The sequence below is a fragment of the Zingiber officinale genome, chromosome 2B (genome assembly GCF_018446385.1).
Source record: "Zingiber officinale cultivar Zhangliang chromosome 2B, Zo_v1.1, whole genome shotgun sequence".
Lineage (NCBI taxonomy): Eukaryota > Viridiplantae > Streptophyta > Magnoliopsida > Zingiberales > Zingiberaceae > Zingiber > Zingiber officinale.
Window position 1 is genome coordinate 84,189,735 of NC_055989.1, and position 19,005 is coordinate 84,208,739.

Sequence of the window (19,005 nt, forward strand, 5' to 3'; positions counted from 1 at the left end):
ATATTTTACAAATTTTAAAATGTTTTTTAAAAGTTAAATTGGAATTTAAGTAAAGTAAAGCCACAAGACAAGCATGCGTGCGTGCGTGCATGGTTGCTTGGTATTATATTATTATTATTATTATTAATTAATTAATTAATTGATTGATTAAAAGTTAGGGAATGTGGATAGGGTTGGCAATGGCAGGCATAGAAAGATAAGAATAAATATTGTATTAAATGGCCTTGGCGTGGGTGGAGTTCCATTTCACTACACCACTTTATCAGTTCAAAAATATATAATTCTGATAATGGTGATCATAATAATAATAAATAAATTAAATTAAAATAAAATTAGGGTTTATATTATGATGATGAGAAGAGATACCAAGGTCTATCCAATTGTGGCCAAGTCAAATTCTAATACCCTCAAGTGCTTTCTTAAACGTGACTAATTTTTCATTATGGAATCTTTAGTTGAGCAAAGACTTCAGTTTTGATATGACCCCGTTAGTGGCTTGAAGGATGGAGGAATTGAGAGGGATTATGAGTTGCATGCTTTGATTGCTGATCGTGCCGTAGGCTTTTAGCTTACTTTTTGTTAGTCGTAGGCGATAAGCGGTTGGGTCATTTAGCCATGGAATTCGTTTGGGCGTGAACCAAGCTCTCGTCTAGCTATAGCGTCGCCTCACGGTACTTGTCTTTGAAGAAATTGAGTCGAACATTTAAGATCCCCTTGAATGTTTGCACAAGTGGCATCTAACATTCAAGATCAAATGAAGAGTATGTTGAATAACTCCTTCCTCATAGAAGTTGCGCTTGTGTTCGACATCAACCACAAAGATAATCACACCTACACAATCACTAAAGACAGTTCTCTCGTATATCTGGGAGAGTATTACAAGCATAATTTACTAATTCTGCATTTCCTCGACACGTCCTTTCGCAATTTGATTATGGCAAATACATAAAAACAGCCCCCTCCTCTGCTCTCCCTACTACCTCAAGTAAACACTAAACTAAAACTCATACATCATTAGGAGAATAAGACATCATTATTGACGGCACAATCAATGGCGCGATCGATACAGTTTACAAGCACCATTCATTTCCGAGTCATCCTTCATTGTGATCTCGAAAAGTCCTTCGACGACGGTGGAGAGTAAGCAATCAGAGATGATCTCGATTAGCTTCGCCTGCTTACTCAGGATCTAGTGGGTAGTTCGATGGCAATGAGGCAGCAACACCTCTCTGACTCCCTTACGTATTGGACTTCCCCGTTCATCAGTTTCAGTATTTTTCGGCATAAGCTGAGTCCTAGGCCTTCTTCGGTCACCCACCAAGAGTTGTGAAACATGTCCTGGACCAATTCTGAAGGAAGGCCATCTCCAGGACAAATTATTCTGAAAAAAAAGAACAAAAAAAAAGAGCAAAATTTGACGATGAACATGGTAAGAATTAATCTATTCTTTAAAATAACTTGATAAAAAATTTGACGATAAACAAACAGGTTCTTAATTTACTGCAAGCCCACCAACTATAGTTCAATATATATGAAATTTTAGTAACTTAGCCAAAGTACAGCATTCAAGATGAAGTAGAGGGGCGCTAACCAGGGATCATATTGGTTCGAGTAGTCGATAGTCTGAAACGAATAAGAAGAGCAAAAGAAAAGGTCCAGGTAGGCAACAAGAACTCAACAAATGAATCGTGTGATAAGTTCTTATGAAAATAACGGGAAAAACCTTGGAGACTTGATTCATAAACTAAAATTTATCCAACTAACAGGTTCAGAGACAAGCATTGTCATAATGATCCAGGTAAGAAACAAAAAATGAACAAAATGAATCCCATGATAAGTTTTTTTTTACCATAATATTAAGAAGAAAAAAAAACATACCGAACCTGATTCATAAACTAGAATTTATGAAACTAGTTTAGAGACATGCTTCATCACAACGATGAGCACACACTAATATTACTGATAATTGAAATCAGGATCAGAAACACACGACCATACAGAGTTAGTAGTGATTAGAAGCATTTGACGATGATAAAATTTTTACAAAAGCTACTGACTTGCAACAAATGAAATGAATGTGAACAATCATATTCATGCAAATACGCAACATATATTTTTTAGAAATTCTAATTTTGTTATAAAAAAGTTGCAATCAGAGAGAGAAAAAAAAATAAATCCATGCTTATTAATCAGTGCAATTCACAGACGGATTTAGAGAGTTTTCAAACCAGTTCACTTGACATTGAGCCTCACGAAATCAGCAAGTATTCTGGTTATCATGGAATTGAAAGGAAAAAGTTCATAACAGTCCACTAGCAAATGAGGGAAAAAAGGCTGCTTTATAAATCCTCCATGGACTACAAATCAACTTGATGACCAATTTAAATCATTTAATAGTATTCTTTTGCCTTCCCCTTGCTTCCAGGTGACCTCTAGTTCTCGCTTATCGCTGTAACATTATCCTCTACAGTCTCCTGTCTTTTATCTTCACTTCTCATTATAGAGAATTTCTAAGGTCTTACATCTACTGAGAAAACTGAAAAGTTTTCCAAGCTTGTTTCCCAACCTAAAAATAAACAAACACTTGTGCTACATATATATTACTCAGTTTCAAACAGATACATCGTAAATGTCAGGTAGACATTAATATTTACCAAAAAAAGAGATATATAGAGAGAATGATTTTTATTCTCAAGTGGTAACATAAACCATGCATGCTTAAACAAGCAAATTTACAAGAAGGTATGTAAATGGAAGTGACTCTGGAGCCCACACAAAGCACATCAGAATTTAATAGTAGAAATTAATGGCAACAGTTGCACTTAAAAAGGAAAATAACCATGCACATTTAACACTATCTTCTAGTTGGTAAAAATTTAAACAAAATGAAAGCACACCTGAAATGTAGAAGAACCATTTCTATTCCATCTGGACTCTGTTTGAGAGTTGGCCTAACCTGCATTTCTACCCAACCTTCTGGAGATGGTGCATAACGGATCATGTTAAGCATAAAATCTGCCAACACTTGCTGAATCCTGAGTTGATCACCATAAGCGAGCATCACTTTTATTTCCTCAGGAACATCTCGAATCAGCTGTAAACCTTTTTCTCTCAATAAAATCATAACTTGACTAACAACGGCATTAACAATGCATCCAAGTCCGAATTCAGTTTTGTCAAGTATTAAGGATCTGGTATCAGATGAAAACATAGATTAACATTGGTACAGGAAACAAATAGAATTTGAATGGTAGTTCATCATGAAAAATATATAGCAAAATTGCAGTTTCAATAAAATGATTTTCACATAGAAGAGACAGAAATATTTTTTAAAAAAAAGTCAAAGAGAATTAGCACAATCAGTTATACAGAAAGATTATGGTAAATAACCAATAAATATAGTCTACAACCATATAATTTGGCAAGTTTCATAAGGTATTTCACGAGTTACAAAATTGAAAACAGTATACATAATACTTCTTACAGTTGCACCGGCATGTGAAGTTACTATATATTCTTAAATAACAAAAACATGTTTTACCTTGATGGCTGGGGAATCCTTGTTTCCAAAAGACACAATCTAAATACGCCACAATGTTACATTTAACCTTCATCAGCACTGAATCATTCCAGTACAAAAGAAGAACTTTGAAGTAGCTTGGTATTGTACATATATAGTAGGATTGGTTTCTTACCATAGTTTTGACACAGTAAGGTTTCCTTAGAAGTTAGAACATGATTATCAAGACCAGAACTACATAAAATTGATTAACCTACAGTGTTTCTCCTAAAGCCAGGTCAACTTATGAGTTGATCTTGAGATGCCCAATATAATAAAAGGCATCTCTTAAATGAGATCAGTCCATGCTCTCTAGCATTTTCTTCTGGGAATTTACTAGAAATTTTGTTACTAATTTTGATTGTATTAGAGTTAAAAGTCATCTGCACATCGTGTGGCTTTTGTTTGTTCAATGCTTATGGCTTAAGTTAAAGTCAGACTCACACTTACATTAATTTTTTAGGTTACTTTATATAGAAGAACAGGAAATGATTAGCTCCATTCATATGTTTTGTTATCAAAATTTTGGGCGACAAAAAGCATAGGTATGTAACTAAATTTGGATTTAAAAGATGTGCAAAATTGATTCTGGACATTAGAATCTGGAGTGGTAATTCCTTTCCACCATGGTTTGAAATCTCGTATCATGTCAAGCGAAACAAGCAAAACATATCGTTCCAATAAATCACTAAAACTAGATACCACTCAACCACTCAACATCAAGGTTCAAAATTTCAAGTTGTGCCTTAGTTTCGGTCTTTGATCAGAAAGATACCGCTCCAGTATCAGGCTACAATGCATGGTGTTGGTAATAGATTGAAGGTTTTAGGAGATGAAACAAAAGAACGAGACATTGTATGTGTTGAGTGGTGTTGATTTTCAATAATTTAGCATAATGGTATATTTTGACCGTTTCGCCTGGCATGGTACAAGATTTAAAATCATGTTTGGAACAGATCTGCTTCCTTCTTCAACTTCTCAAATCCATTAACGACATCATTTATCGAAACATCGGTCTGATATTGAAATAGTATCGTTTCAATCAATAACTTAAACGTTGGTACGACTCGAGATTTTGAACCTTGTTTTCCAACACTATTAATAATTCACTTTTATAATTATTAGTATCCTCATCTTTAATCTTGTGAAGGTTATGCAAATTGCTATCGAGACAAATTTACACGAGACAAAAAGTATCATCTCCATGTTAGTATTCTCATTAACAGCTTTCACAAGGATAAAGAGTGCAAAACTAAGTGTCTTTGTTAGAAAATTGAAAAATAACCTAGTATATTTCAAAAGATATCTCAAATATAACATGGCACGTCATTGAGTTGACTATTCTCACTATCAAACTTAAACTAAAAAAAAACCTGCAAAAACCACTCCAATCCATTCTTTCAAGTTCATATTTGTTAATTTCCACATAAACACTTAATTCATTTAAACTAAGATTAAGTTAATTTTAAATTAAGTTTTGATTAAATTTTATGATAAAGTAAGTTTAATTTAAAGTGAGTTAGAGTAGACTTAAGGTTTTAATAAGGTAAATTAATATATTAATTAAAGTTAAATTAAGTTTTCAATTAATGTGACCTAAGTTCTTAATTAAAGTTAGATTATTAATTAAAGTAAAATTTATAATAATTTTAATTGAATTATTATAAATTCAAGAAAACTTACCCATCCTCGATACTTTGTAAATTCCCATCCATGATAACTTTCATCATCTGCCTCTCGCAAGAAGTACTTGTCTCAAGAAACTGCCTTTGATCATCATCCAAGTTTGTCTTCTCCAATAGTGAGTTTGTGAACTGAATACCACTCAGTGGATTTTTTATCTCTTGGCAAATGTAAGCCAACTCTTTCATCCTAGCAAAGCATTTCTTTTCCTGCTGCCTCTGGATCTCAATTGCTTGTTGCAATTCGGGACTAGCTGTCTGCAAGAAACAAAAGGCTCCAGTTATCTGACCCTCCACATTACTTCTTGTATTTGCTGTCAACAAAGTCTGTACAAACTTTCCATTCTTGTCAAAGAAAGCAAATGGATACTTCTCTGTTTCCTTCCCCTCAATAGCATTATGAAGTAGAACCATAAACTTAGTCATAGCATCCGGCCCCTTTAGACGACAACAACTGCCAAAAACCTCTCCAACTAGAAGTTTTCCAACTATTTCCCCTTTTGACCAACCAGTAAGCTTTTCCATTGCCATATTCCACTCTGAGCAGCACGTGTTCTCATCGGAAGCAAAAATGGGCGGAATCAAGGCATTAGGATTATGCACAATAGCTTTATAATCTCCTTGGATGTTAATGAATTTGTCCATGATGACTTTCTGTGTAGTAACATCCTGACCAACAAAGCAGACACCTACGATATTATCTGTGAAGTCCCTGCTAGAACACGCATTAATGATCACAAAAACAGCATCTTTTGGTTGTTGTGAGCCAAATGTCTTCAACTTTATCTCAACATCTTTATCTTCTTCACCTGCAGGAATCTGAGTTTGGTGAATGATATAAAAATCTAACAACAACACCATCACATCTATATTCACGCATCTTCAACACTATTTTGATGATGAGGCTATATGTGTGCCTACTGTCAAACAGCTTAAGCTGTACCCAGCATAACTGGCATGTCATATGGAACTAACCAATAAAGGAAATTCTCAACTGTAAGCAATTTCAAATGATATTACATAACTGGTTTGTGAAAAGCAAAATGGATGAAGTACCTCTTAGGGCTCGATAGACAAGCTTGTCAACAACATATGCCGACTCCTCAAAGACAAGGTCTTGAACTAGCGATTTACCCATGGCCTCCTCAACTGGTAGTCCTGTCAACTCAGCAATCTTAGCATTCCACCCATTTATGCACCCATCTGAATCAACAGCAAAGATAGGTGCAGTTGCTGTCTCTATCAACCTAACCATCTCCCTTGCAACTGAGCTAAGTTCATCAACCCTATGCATTTCCAAATCACTAAATTGGCCATCGACAATGCCTTTTGAGTTGCTCGTCCCATCAACATCCCTAAAACTATCACGCAATATAAGCTGCAGTGAGTGGATGGCATCCATCTCAGCATTTTCCCAAGGCAAGCTCTTGCTTTTGACTACCTCCAAGAAGGCCTTGAAGGATGTACGTGGGTGCATCCGTTGCCCATCGTCCTTGTCCTCTGGATGATGCTTAGCCCCGCCCCATTTGATTTCCTTAGCTGTATGAGACCTGAACCAGAACAAAAAATCTTTTCTTGTGATGAATGCCACAGCCATGCCACAGACTGCATCGCCAAGCGCTGCTGCTCCAGGGTATCCAGCATCCGCAAGGCTGTCAGTGCTCAGACCAGTTGAGCCCCCATGGCAAGTGGACAGCCATTCGACTATGTCCTTAATCTGTGCTTCAGTAGGTGTAACACCGAGTGGCCAGTAGTTTCCATGGTAGAATAGGGCAGCCCCGTCACACTTGACAAGGTCCATAATGCTGGGGCTCTGAGTGATAATACCGGAAGGGGAGTCACGGAGCAGCATGTCACAGAGGAGAGTCTGAGTGCGGAGGATATGCTTCTCCGAAAGCTGAGCAGCCAACTGGAGTTCCATATTGAGCTGAAGACCAAAGGCCTGCATGAGGAACTCGCAGGCGTAGCGAAGGGGAAAGGGAATGCAGCGAGGGGACGTGTGGTGGCAAACGACAAGGCCCCAGAGCTTCATAGAGCCAGCCCGGGAGGAGGAGGAGGAGGAGGGTCTGCCTCCATCCTCATCGCCACTGTTGATGATGACAGCCATGGCAAGGGAGGCTATGGAACCCATGTTGGACATGTACTGGGCATGGCAATCATGTGGGGCACGGAGAGTAGAGCCGACGAGGCAGAGTGGCTGGACCAGGCGTTCGTCCTGGATAACGCGGACGGGCGTGGCGTTGCAGTCGGCGATCATGCGCACACGGTTCTGCTTGAAGAGGAAGCGGGATGCCTGTGGGATGTCGGTGGCCGGATAGTGGAGGCCCATATAGGGGTCGAGATCATCGCGCTTGGACTCGGCCACCACCTCGCCGTGCTCGTCTTCATGGAATTTGTACACCATGACGCGGTCAAAGCCGGTGAGCTCGCGGACGTGCTCGACGACTGTGTCGCAGAGGAGGCTGACGTCGCCGCCGGGGAGAGCCTGGAGGCGGGAGATGGCTCGGACGGCAAGCTTCTGGGACTGAACGGCTCCGGCGACGGAGAGGGCGGGGTCCTCGGAGCGGGCAGGCTCGAGGTCCAACACGATGCCGACGTCGATGCGGTGGAGGATGGCGTAGAAGGGTTTGCGGGAGGTGCGAGAGTGGATCCAGAGGGGGTTGAGAAGGGCGATCTCACGGGCGCCAGCGGCGCGCTCGAGGAAGGTCGCGGCGGAGGGGGTGAAGAGGGAGCGAACGTCGGCGCCGAGAGCGAGAGCAGGAGGATGAGGGGCGCCGAGGGAGGGGACCGACTGGGGCGACAGGTCGAGCAGGTCGAGCGTGTTCTCGCTGTAGGCGATGATGCGGAACGAGGGCTCCTCAACGGCTATGGTACAGCCGAAGGGCTGGATGTGGCCGCCGCGTTGGATCTTGGACAGGTAGCCGGTGATCTGCTGCTCCAGGACGGAGCTCGATGGCGCCGAGCGTAGGACGGACTGCGAGTAGTCAAACGATCGGCCCGACTCGCCGGACCGCTCGAACACGGCGTGGAGACGGGCATCCTCCGTATACTGCGCGATCGCCTTGTTCATCCCCGATTGGCGGCTACTTCCTTCTCCGCCATGGCGGCTACTTCCTTCTCCGCCACCGCGGTCCCTCTCTGACGACTGAGAGACGGCATTAGCACTGCTATTCCGCTGCTGCTGCTGCTGGCGGGGCCATCCTCCGCCGCCGCCTCCTCTGCTGCTGCTACCGGAAGCCATGCTTGATCCGCTGCCTGCACTGCAGTACCAGAAGGATTGATCTGCTCGAATAGCGATTATCCGGTAATAATTATTGAAGAATCGGAATAAAAATGGATGATTGGTGGATTTTTGGAGTGCGAATTGGGACTCAATCTCCTTACCGGCAATGTTCGTTCAGAGGGCAATCTCGGGATTTTACGACCGACCGAACAAGAAATAAAGGGCGAAAATTAGAAAAATGAAAAGGCAAAAACAAAAGAAACGGCTTTTTATTTGAACAAAAATTCAAAAAAAAAAAAACCACTCCTTTATTAATTATCATCAGTCATCACTTCGCCTTCCCACCACAACATATTTTTTTCCACAAAATATCAAAACCTACGAATAATATCACACAAATTAAATTAGTTTTAATATTGTATTACAAATTATGGCTGTATTAATGTATTTATCACATGATTAATATGACTACGACAGAATCCCAAACTACTACCTTGAATTATATTCCTATTTGTTTAATTCTATAATTTTTTTACTTTAAATTAAAGAATTAAAATATTGGCTGAAATACACAATTCTGCCAATTCCATTTTTAAAATAAAAAATATTTAATTTGATGATTTTAAAAAATAAGAATTATCTTTTCATCTTTAATCGAGAATAAATAAAAAGGACGTGATAAGGTGGGGAAGAAAGAGCAACCCCTTTGGATGTCTCTCCTTTTAACTTTTTTTTTTCTCCATTTGTTCTTCTTTATCCCTTTTTAAATTCTTTATAGAACAATACGAATCTGCAAGTCAAGAAACAAAGAAACAAAAACAGAGAGAGAGAACCTGAAGTTACTAAAGAAACCTGCATTTCTCCTGAGCTCGTTTATACGATGCAATGCAAAATTTCCTGAAAAAAAAACGAAGAAAATTGGCTATTATTGAGAAAAGTAAATAAAAGTTGATGATTGACTTGAAAATTTTCAAACTGAAAATAATAATAATAATAATAATAATAATAATAATGCAAACTACAATGTTTTATTTAAGAATATCAAATCTAAGTCAATTCAACTTGTGCCATCCTCCATCGTACAATTTCACGATTGCGACCAGCAGCCACTTAAGGCTCAACCCAAACTCGACTCAACCGACTTGTAGATGAGCTACGGATGGCTCAACCTAGCCCCTTTTCAACCATCTGCAAAGTCCTAGGGGAAAATCTCAGGCCTGTGCAATTCCGCAACCCTAGAACTTCCACTCATTGTACTCCCACGATCGCTCAATGTATAAACAAACAATAATATTACAGCACAAACTTCGGTCGTCGAAGTGTCAACCTTATTCGCAAGAGCTTATGTATCAGAAAGGGATATATTCAAATTTGCTGTTCAACAATTGCTCGATGCCAACACTAGTAGTATTGCGCCTTACGGAATCTATTCTAATTTGTTGTAAACAAGATTTTGCAATAAACTTGTTGCAATATGCAAGCTCTAACCATGTTGCAACTAGGTGATCATCCATAAAACTAATAAAATAAATAAATAAACACTCAAAAGAGGTACATGTAAATATCCAAAGATCGACAACTAAATCATTATCAACTCGGATCCATTTCACTATGAACAATTTAATACCTATGGAACTAAAAGAAACAATTTCAAAATGAAAGTTGCATACCATGAAACTTGTGACCTCAAATTGACTGCACTTTGAGAAGCATCACTGCAAAGCAAGAACAGATTGGATGAGCATACTAATTGGCAATGGCAATAGTTCAGATCGACAAAGTTTGTTTATTGGAAGCAGCCACTCATAGTACAGTGGCCAGGCAGAGATAAATTATCCATCAGCAGGTGCAGGCACCAAAAGCAAAGAATAAGATTCATTATCAAAAAATATAGGTAAAATCTCAGGCTCCATCCATTCTTAGCTTCACCATCAAAATCAATACAAGGAGTAAATTTGTCATAAATGATCATCCATTGTGTATTCAGCCACGTCGAAAGTTGGAACAAAGCATGAGCAGTATCCTGGCTCTGGAGTGACGGTTCGGACAGTTAAAATCTGGAGATATTGAAAAGCATCCCAGGTGTCCATTATGCAGGAACATACGACTCTAGCATCAACTGTGCAGGTGATGGAGACTTAATCTCGACAATCAAGTATGTGAAAATCCACTCCTTCTCGGCTTGGTTTTTGAACATTTCTGCATACACCTTTCCAAATCCATTAGGTCCACGAATATGGAAGCTTACCTGCATGAATACAATCAAACTTTTCATTACGGAATGCGTCTTTAGAAAATAATGGTCATGAATTCTAAGGACAAAGGTTAGTGTGCACTTCAATGTTCCAGTATGGAGCTAATCTGCTTTGCCCAGCAAATTGAGATTTCTTTTTCAAGAAAAAAAATGCAGGAAATTTGGATCAATTTAAACTAGTTTGCATATGAATATTTGTCCTCTTTCTTTCAATTGTGTCACTGTATAAGTTAAATAACATATAAGCACAACTAAGCTATCAAGCAAATGTCTTATGATTAAAGTTAAGTAACTCATTGAGAAATATTCAATTTTTTCTGAGGCAGGCAGTGGATCAATTCTGGAAAAAAAAATGTCCACAGCAGGATATTATGATGTCGTCTTTTCTTTCAGTTATGCTACAAACAAATAACATATAGGATGATCGTTGGGTTTGACAGTTTAAGCTAATGACCTCATTTTGATGTAATTGCATTATTTTGAGTCCAATATTAGTTCTTGAAAATTTATACTGTTGACAAGTTACATTGCACACGTACACTGAGCAAATATAGAAAATCCAAGCTTCCATTATGTATGTGTGTGTGTATGTTTATCTCAGACACTCAAACCAAAGACCTAATTACCTGTGGCTTCCTAAGGCAAGGTCCTAGACAATCAAATGCTAAATGAGATATTTTGATAAGATTGGGAGATAATAACCTCGACATGCTCAATGCCAGCTTCATCAGTCCAAACTCTATTGGGAATGCGTTGACGAGCAGCACGGTTTCTGCTTTCTTGGCCATATCCAGTAACAGGGTGGCCTATTCTAACAGTAACCTGGCAAATATGGTAAGAAAAGAACTCCAAAATGAATGAGTAGGGGCATTGATTCAGCGATTTAAGAAAAGAAAAGTACTCAATTAGTCCACTGGAACATACCCGGCTATCATTCTGTACCCTTTCAAGTGCCTTTCCAAAAATTTTGTACCTACAGCAAAGATTAAAACAAATGCATGAGAAATGCTTTTATCTATATAATGATTCAATCATGCAACTATATAAATGGAACACATTCAAAAATCAAAATAGAATATTCCTCTATGATCATTTGCCGGCAAGAATTGGACTGATTTTAGCTTTCCACTTTCAATCTCAGCCAAGATCTAAATCACAGTCCCATAACCCTACCAATTCATGCTCAGATCTATTTGTGACATGTAGGATGTGTTTCCTACAAGGGAAAGAAACCCGGAAGAAAAAAAAGATGATAAGAAGATTTTCACAGCTGTATTTTTTTTTGTTTCCTTTGATGGAAAAGTTAGAGGGAAGGAAACCACTGAAGCAATCTTTTCAGTTGTTCTCTATACTGCTTTCATCCAATTTGGACAAAAAAAAAATCACTTTCGTATGGAATAGAGCTAATATATATATATATATATATATATATCTTTGATGAATAATTTTTTTCACCCTCTTTCCCTCCATCAAGAAAACAATTGGATAGTAACCAATCAAATGTTTTGTCTGTTGACTTACATACTTAGTCAAAAAACGGTGTCAGACAATTACAGTGTTGGTTCAGATAAATCAGAAAATACACATCCAACAGCATGCATTGAAAAGTTGAGTACCAAGTTTATAGTTCCAACAATAGCAGTCAATCTGTAAGCAGCTGCAAAAGCTGAAACTATTCCAGTTTGTAAAAGAATCACGAATGAATGGTTGCATGATTAACATAATATAATTATTTTTTATTCATCGCACAGTTTGGAAAAGAACCATAAAAGAATGGTTGCATAATTAACAGAAAATGTAATTATTTTTTATCATCACATGACAAGGCAAAATTGAATACTTTTTACTTCATTCTTCATGCAAGATTAGTTGAGTCAAAACATATAATATAGCTGAAAACTATTATCAAAGTATAAAAAATTATGTAAATCTTACTCTTTAGGCTCAAAAATTAACTCTTTAAAAACAGCATAAGCAGCCACGCCTGCAACACCCAATCCTGCAAGTATTACAAGACTATACGAGGCACCCTCAGTAAATGTCACTGGCTTTTCTGGAATGTTGTATGTAGGTGCATCAAAGGGATCTTCAATTGTTGATATATCTTTTCTGCTCTCCTGAGGAATTTGTATGAATATCAGTTCTTATAGACTATAATTGACACATAGTTCTTATACAACATTATGATCAATTTTGAAAATAGAATAACCAATAAATCATAGGTTAACCTTGTTAGGCTTATCTGTATTATCATTTCTGCACTCAGACAATTATGAGATAACTATGCCACACCGAGAATCCACTATCTTAGTCCACGATTTCTCTACATAGTGATTCATTGGCAATGAAATATTCACTCTGGCAAATTGTTACAGTTAGAGCCACAAAATGACTAGTCATGTCAAAAGATCGGTTTGTCAGCAAAAAGAAAACATGGTTTAACCATCCTAGCTGCCTAAATCTAATAGATCAGTCGCAGTTGTTATATCTAACTGTTGAAGTTCAAGAAGAGTGAGAAGAAAGCATCAAAGAGTATACTTCAACAGTATCTATATTCTTTGATAAGTTTTGATAGCCCACCCCCTAGCTAACTTGGCAGTCGGCTATAAGATGACTCCGTGATTTACCTTCCTTCACATAACCTGGGACGGGCTGTGAGAGGTGCCTGAGGTGAGCGTAATCACCTTTTGCTACAATTTGATATGTTTTGATAGCTATTTATAAGGATCTTTTCAACCAATTAATAATGTGCTAACCATAAAAAACTAAGTGGATTGGCTTATGTTAATAAGTACCATGATAAGACTTCAGAGATAAGATAAAATTTTCAGTTAAGCTATTTAATAAAATTTTGAGTTAAGTTATCTAGTAAAATGTTGAGAATTTAACCAATTCATATGAACAAAGATGGCACTCAGTGAATCACTTGCGAAACATGTATTTCTTTTTTTATTTTATTTTATTTTATCCTTTTTAGTCTTCCCACACATCAATCTCAGTATTCACATCCTTGATTAATTTTTTATATATGATTTCCTAGCTACCTAATACTCTAATACATATAGTAAGGTGGATTGTAGAAGAGTTTCATAAAATTTTCCATTTTCACCTACAATCACAAATTCTAAAAGCTTCAATACATTTTCAACTACCATTACTTATCTTAGTAATGTATTTTCATCAATATCTCTTTCTCATCGAATAATGCATACAATAGAATATATCTAAAGCTCTTTCAGCAATGGCATGCCCATTCATCTTGACTATTACCTCACTTCTTATTATGTAAACTATGATTAATACATTTAGTTTTGGTTCTACTGAACCTGAAATTCATAGTTTCTAATTTTTTTCTCCATAATTCAAGCTTCCAGTAGTCTATCTCCACTTATCAATAAATACTATTTTATTTTGTGAATAACATACAGTAAAGAGATTTAACTTGAAGATGATTAGGAATTCATCTAGTACTAACATAAAAAATATATAAACTTAAAGCTTACTATACACTAAAGAGAATTATGTCGAATACAATTAGTGAATTCATCTAGTACTAACATAAATAAAAATGTAACCATAGAGCTTAGCTTTGATATAAACCTACAGCAATGAGAAAATTAATTTATCACATTCCCAATAGCCATATTACTGATGACTAGATCATACCCTCTAGTGCATCAATATAATTGTTAGATATTTCTTTATAAAACAACAGGAAAAGTTTATAGGATTATCATAAAAAAATTCAAGTCGATATAATCATATGCAAATCCTTCTTTTCTAAATCATATCAATGAGACAATGACTTTCTCAAGTGGCAACTCAGAACTGAAACTAAGTACAATAGCATAGAATCAAAGCATGGAAGTGAAATTAACATGGCAATTGAAAAATCAATAGTGCAACTTCAATTCAAACCTCACTTCTCTTTTGTTCCGATGTGGAATAATTTGATGCACAAGTTCTCGCTAAACATGGAAATATGCCTGGGTTTCTTTTGTAAATATTAGGTTGACCTGCAGGGTTTCTGTTGACCAATTGCCATCTGGAGAATTTGGCAATTTTTTCTGGAAGTTATGTGGAAAACTTGTGTTAACTCACAATCTACTCTCAAACTCTTGAGAACAAATATACAAGTTAAATAAAAGAGGGAGGAAAGGAGCACAGAAGGGAAGGAAACCCAGGCATATAATAGTATTTCACCATATAAAGAAAAACTCTTTGCAAGTCAAGCCAACTGAAAACTAGCCAAGTTGAAAATAGCGGTTTGTCAAGTAATTAAGCTTCTGAAGACCACTCATTATGTCATTAATAGTAGGATTCCTGACAACATAAATCCAGGTATAAAGATGAATGCTAGTTTTAGATACTTTAAGACACCCCCGATGAAAGAAAAATGTGCATTTAGATGATAAACTAGAAGGAAAGAACTTGATATCATAAAGATAAATGATTGACAGAGCGCGATGGATGTTCTTAATTCATAACCTAATCTTTCATGCTTAATTACAGGGTAAATTTTTCTATAGTTAAATCCCAAAACATATGCAGAAAAGACCTGAAATTAACAAAGTCAAGGTTTCTAGCACAAGGGTCTTTTGAGTACTAATCAATGATTCAGACTTAACTAATTTTTGGAGTAAAAGTGTACTAATGCTAGCATGACTCGAACCAAAAGCTTAAGTTGCTAGGGAAGGATCTAATCTAAATTAATGTTTTACATCATGATTAATTCTTACAAATTAAGACAATTCATTGTCACATTGTATTCTTGGAACTTGATGATGAGGGCAAAAATATCAGAAGTACATTAAGACAAATCATTGTGTCCCATTGTATTCTTGGAACTTGATTATGATGAATATGCCATGTCAGCACATTTATGTTGTTCGTTTGAGGACTAACAAATGGGGATTAAATGGCCAAAGGTTTTGAAGGATAATCTCCTTTTGTGCCCTTCTACAAAATATCATAATTATAAGAAAGGGATAAAATTAATATGCTGTTGGCACATTTAGGATGTTCATTTGAAGGCTAATAAATAGGGATAATTGACCAAAGGTCTTAAGACGATAATATCCAGATGAGGGAAGACACTAACCAAAGCTATATCCCACTTAATGAAAATAAAGTGAAACTAATGAAATTGATAAGACTTAGACTATTGTGAACAAGGCATCAGTAGTAGTTTCATTTGGTATATACCTCAACATATAAACTGTCCACTTCAGTGTGAATATAAGACAAATTCAATATCATGGTTGTCACATGCTCATCTTTAAAGCATATTCATTATATTATTTGTGACAGGACTGTTCAACAAAAATAGAAAAAGTAATTTTTCAGGTACTTCTCTTATGACAGACTGTTTGTTGATTAGCAAGTTATAAGCATAATTAGCTAGAATAAAATAAAAAGGGACCTGCTCCAAGATCAGATTAATTTATATGCCAGAGAATGATAAAATTGCATTACGCGTTCACCAACACACTATGCATTATTGTGACTTCTAAAGGAATACAGACAAGAACAACGATATAAGTAGTCTCCAATGGAATGACAATAATTAACATTATGTATTTCTTACAATAAGCATAAGCAGTTCAAAAGAGAAAAGGATGTTTACATGCGCATATCTTGTTTTTATTTTGCATTGCTAGGCCTCCTCAATTAACCATACTTGTATCAGACTCTCAAGCTCAAGACCGTCCATCAAACCCCTATTGACTATGCTTAATAATTTTCTTTTCAGAAAATGTGAAGTTAGGCACCTAGTTCCATACCTATGTTAAATACTTGTGAACGTTTGGAGTAACATACCTTGCATTTGCATTATATGTTATACAAATTATAAGAAAATGACTAAAAATCATGGAAATGATTGTAGAAGGATGGTTATGTTTATACATGCACATTATTGTATGCAAAGAAAAAATAGAAAAGGTGAGGGAAAATATATAGGAAATGGCATGCTGATAATTTTTCATTACTTGAGGACAAGATTTACGATTGAAAATGGAACATAAAAGCCTTCAAAATTAGCTAACCTTCAGCATTTACGATATCCTGCAAAATGAGGAAGAAAAAAAACTGTAAAATTAATTAAGTGCCTCAATCCAATATTTTACTGTGACTTCAATAGTTGAATACATTGCACTGGAAGCAGAAAATGCATGGTGGTTTAGATGAAAATACTTTCTGTATATGACATCAAGCAAGCATTGGTGAGTAAGAAATTATCAAAACAGTCACAGACTTGAGGTGCATCATTGTCAAGGAACTACAAAGAGAAACTAACATAAATTTTTTAAATCAAATGTACTGATGATATGTTAACCGACTCCGCCTAGTTGGATAAGGCTTGATTGTGGTTGTTGTTGTAAATATACTGACAACATGTCCACAACCTTTCCAATTTTTCATGGTTCAATTGCAGCCATGATCAGTATTGAGAAAATTAGATAGGTTGCATGCAAATTATCTCATAGTCAAAAGCATGTTCATCAGAGTTAATTAGTTTATTGACTATGCAAACTAGTTCCTAAGTCCCAATCTTCAAATGGATCTTTCAAAACTTCAATTGACTGATTAGTTGATAAAAAAGAGAGTTTTGTCTTTCACTCACAAATTGTTTCAAAAAGCATATTAAAAGACCTCATTGCATTCATCTAAACCTCAAAAATCATATTAATTTAAATCACTAAGTTAACCTATTTAGTAGGTTGTAATTCGTAAATGTTAACACTTGTTTTGACAGTGACAAAACCTTTAGTCGTCAATATAAATAATTTTCTAATGTTTAAGTATTGACCACATGTATCCACGCATGCAGAATATGTGTTATGCATACTGCTTGCATGTGTTTTTTAAGCCATGCTCTTACTGAGACAGAGGCAGAAAAAAAGAGAGTCAGCGTAAGTACCTCCAACAAAATTAACTCATTGATCGTACATTAACACATGATTAGCTTCTGTGATGCCAAATTCATTGTGTGATTCAGTCTTTATAGTAAGAGTTAAAGCCAATATCTTCCAATTTCAACAGAAAATTGATCATGCATCATCAGGAATCCAAGTTCTCATTGATATTTCACAAAGCAATAACAACGGGTAATTCGGAACACTCTCGAAGTAAGATGACATACATGATAAAAAAAAACATGCCCAAAACTTCGGGAAAGGAATGATTTCTTCTCCAAATTTTCATTCCAAATGAAACGATTCCAAAGGGAAACAAAATTCACTAGTAAAAGGAGACCTCAGTAAAGAGGAGCTACTGAGAGAGAATGAGACCAAGTCGAACCCATCCATCAATTAAGCCCCGGAATCTCAATGAATACTTTTTTTTGTCAAGATAAATAATGCACACGGAGAAAAATAAGACTTGTCGAGATCAAGTACGATGAATAAGGTCTTAGTAGAAAAAAAAAAACAGAAACTCGCCTTGAACGATGAATTCGCCAATGATCCCAGAGCCGATTCCTTTGCAGAAGGCAAGCCAACGGAGCGGTTTCCGATCGCCTCTGGCCGGGAGGAGGGCGGAATCAGCCGGCGTGCGGCGGTGCGTCGAGCAAACCCTGACAAAACCCTAGACGCCATCAACAACCAGAACCCAAGCGGACGGGACCTGAGTTCGTCCTCGAGCTGGCGTAGTGACTCGATTGCCCGAGAAATTTGACGTGGGGGATACGCCACGATTTCCCGGTCGACCCGAACCAAATAATGAACCGGACCAGTAAAAATAAATAAATAAACCTAATCAGAGTACTATCCTTGGGTACAGATAACGATTTGATTCTATAAAAAAAAAATTTATCAGTCATTAGGATAAATTAAAAAATATTTAAATTTTTATCAATTTATTATAATTAAAATTAAATCATAAATATAGGATGATAACATGAATATTTTACAATTACACTATAGTATAGTATGGTCATACCAGTAACAAAAGAGTCACTGTTTAATGAATTTTAACAAATTATTTAGTGAATTACAAAGTAAAAGCATCTGCACCAATTTACTTATCGAAAATATATAATTTAAATAAAAAAATATTTTATTAAATTTAAATATTTATTTTCACTATACAATATATCAGTTCTTTTAATTTTTTTTCCTTTCTTATAATGTTTAAATGATTCATATTTATAGAAATTGAATCTATTTCTTAAATTTGGATAAGTACTTATTATAAATATTAAACTTAGAGAAGGGACATGGGTAACTAATGTAAAAAAATTTAGTTATCCTATTTAAAATTTAAGATAAAATATTTAATAAAATAA

The 19,005-nt window shown here is 36.3% G+C and overlaps 2 protein-coding genes across 2 annotated transcripts; both read right to left on the reverse strand.

Moving 5' to 3' along the window:
* Window positions 1–838: 838 nt before the first annotated feature.
* LOC122046096 (phytochrome B-like) lies at window positions 839–10,617 on the reverse strand. The gene is made up of 6 exons (XM_042606620.1): window positions 10,135–10,617; window positions 9,298–9,361; window positions 6,298–8,501; window positions 5,243–6,050; window positions 2,898–3,191; window positions 839–1,381 (listed from the first exon to the last, which is right to left on the reverse strand). The coding sequence occupies exons 3-6, from the start codon at window positions 8,480–8,482 to the stop codon at window positions 1,183–1,185; spliced, it is 3,486 nt and encodes a 1,161-aa protein (XP_042462554.1). The 5' UTR covers window positions 8,483–8,501; window positions 9,298–9,361; window positions 10,135–10,617; the 3' UTR covers window positions 839–1,182.
* On the reverse strand, window positions 10,323–18,402 carry LOC122046128 (probable mitochondrial import inner membrane translocase subunit TIM21). Its single transcript, XM_042606671.1, has 7 exons — window positions 18,161–18,402; window positions 16,766–16,784; window positions 14,637–14,785; window positions 12,654–12,835; window positions 11,643–11,691; window positions 11,421–11,540; window positions 10,323–10,712 (listed from the first exon to the last, which is right to left on the reverse strand). The coding sequence occupies exons 1-7, from the start codon at window positions 18,314–18,316 to the stop codon at window positions 10,554–10,556; spliced, it is 834 nt and encodes a 277-aa protein (XP_042462605.1). The 5' UTR covers window positions 18,317–18,402; the 3' UTR covers window positions 10,323–10,553.
* Window positions 18,403–19,005: the final 603 nt, after the last annotated feature.

Bases quoted from the DNA above. Each gene is read 5' to 3' on its own strand.
- LOC122046096 (XM_042606620.1), bottom strand. From the start codon at position 8,482: ATGGCTTCCGGTAGCAGCAGCAGAGGAGGCGGCGGCGGAGGATGGCCC. The intron at 3,192-5,242 runs GTAAGTTTTCTT...ATCTGATACCAG, and splicing joins TTACAAAGTATCGAGGATGG to ATCCTTAATACTTGACAAAA. The intron at 1,382-2,897 runs GTGTGCTTTCAT...CTTTTTTTTCAG, and splicing joins ATGGTTCTTCTACATTTCAG to AATAATTTGTCCTGGAGATG.
- LOC122046128 (XM_042606671.1), bottom strand. From the start codon at position 18,316: ATGGCGTCTAGGGTTTTGTCAGGGTTTGCTCGACGCACCGCCGCACGC. The intron at 11,692-12,653 runs GTAAGATTTACA...TCTTTGCTGTAG, and splicing joins TTAATTTTTGAGCCTAAAGA to GTACAAAATTTTTGGAAAGG. The intron at 10,713-11,420 runs GTTATTATCTCC...GTATTCATGCAG, and splicing joins CTGGCATTGAGCATGTCGAG to GTAAGCTTCCATATTCGTGG.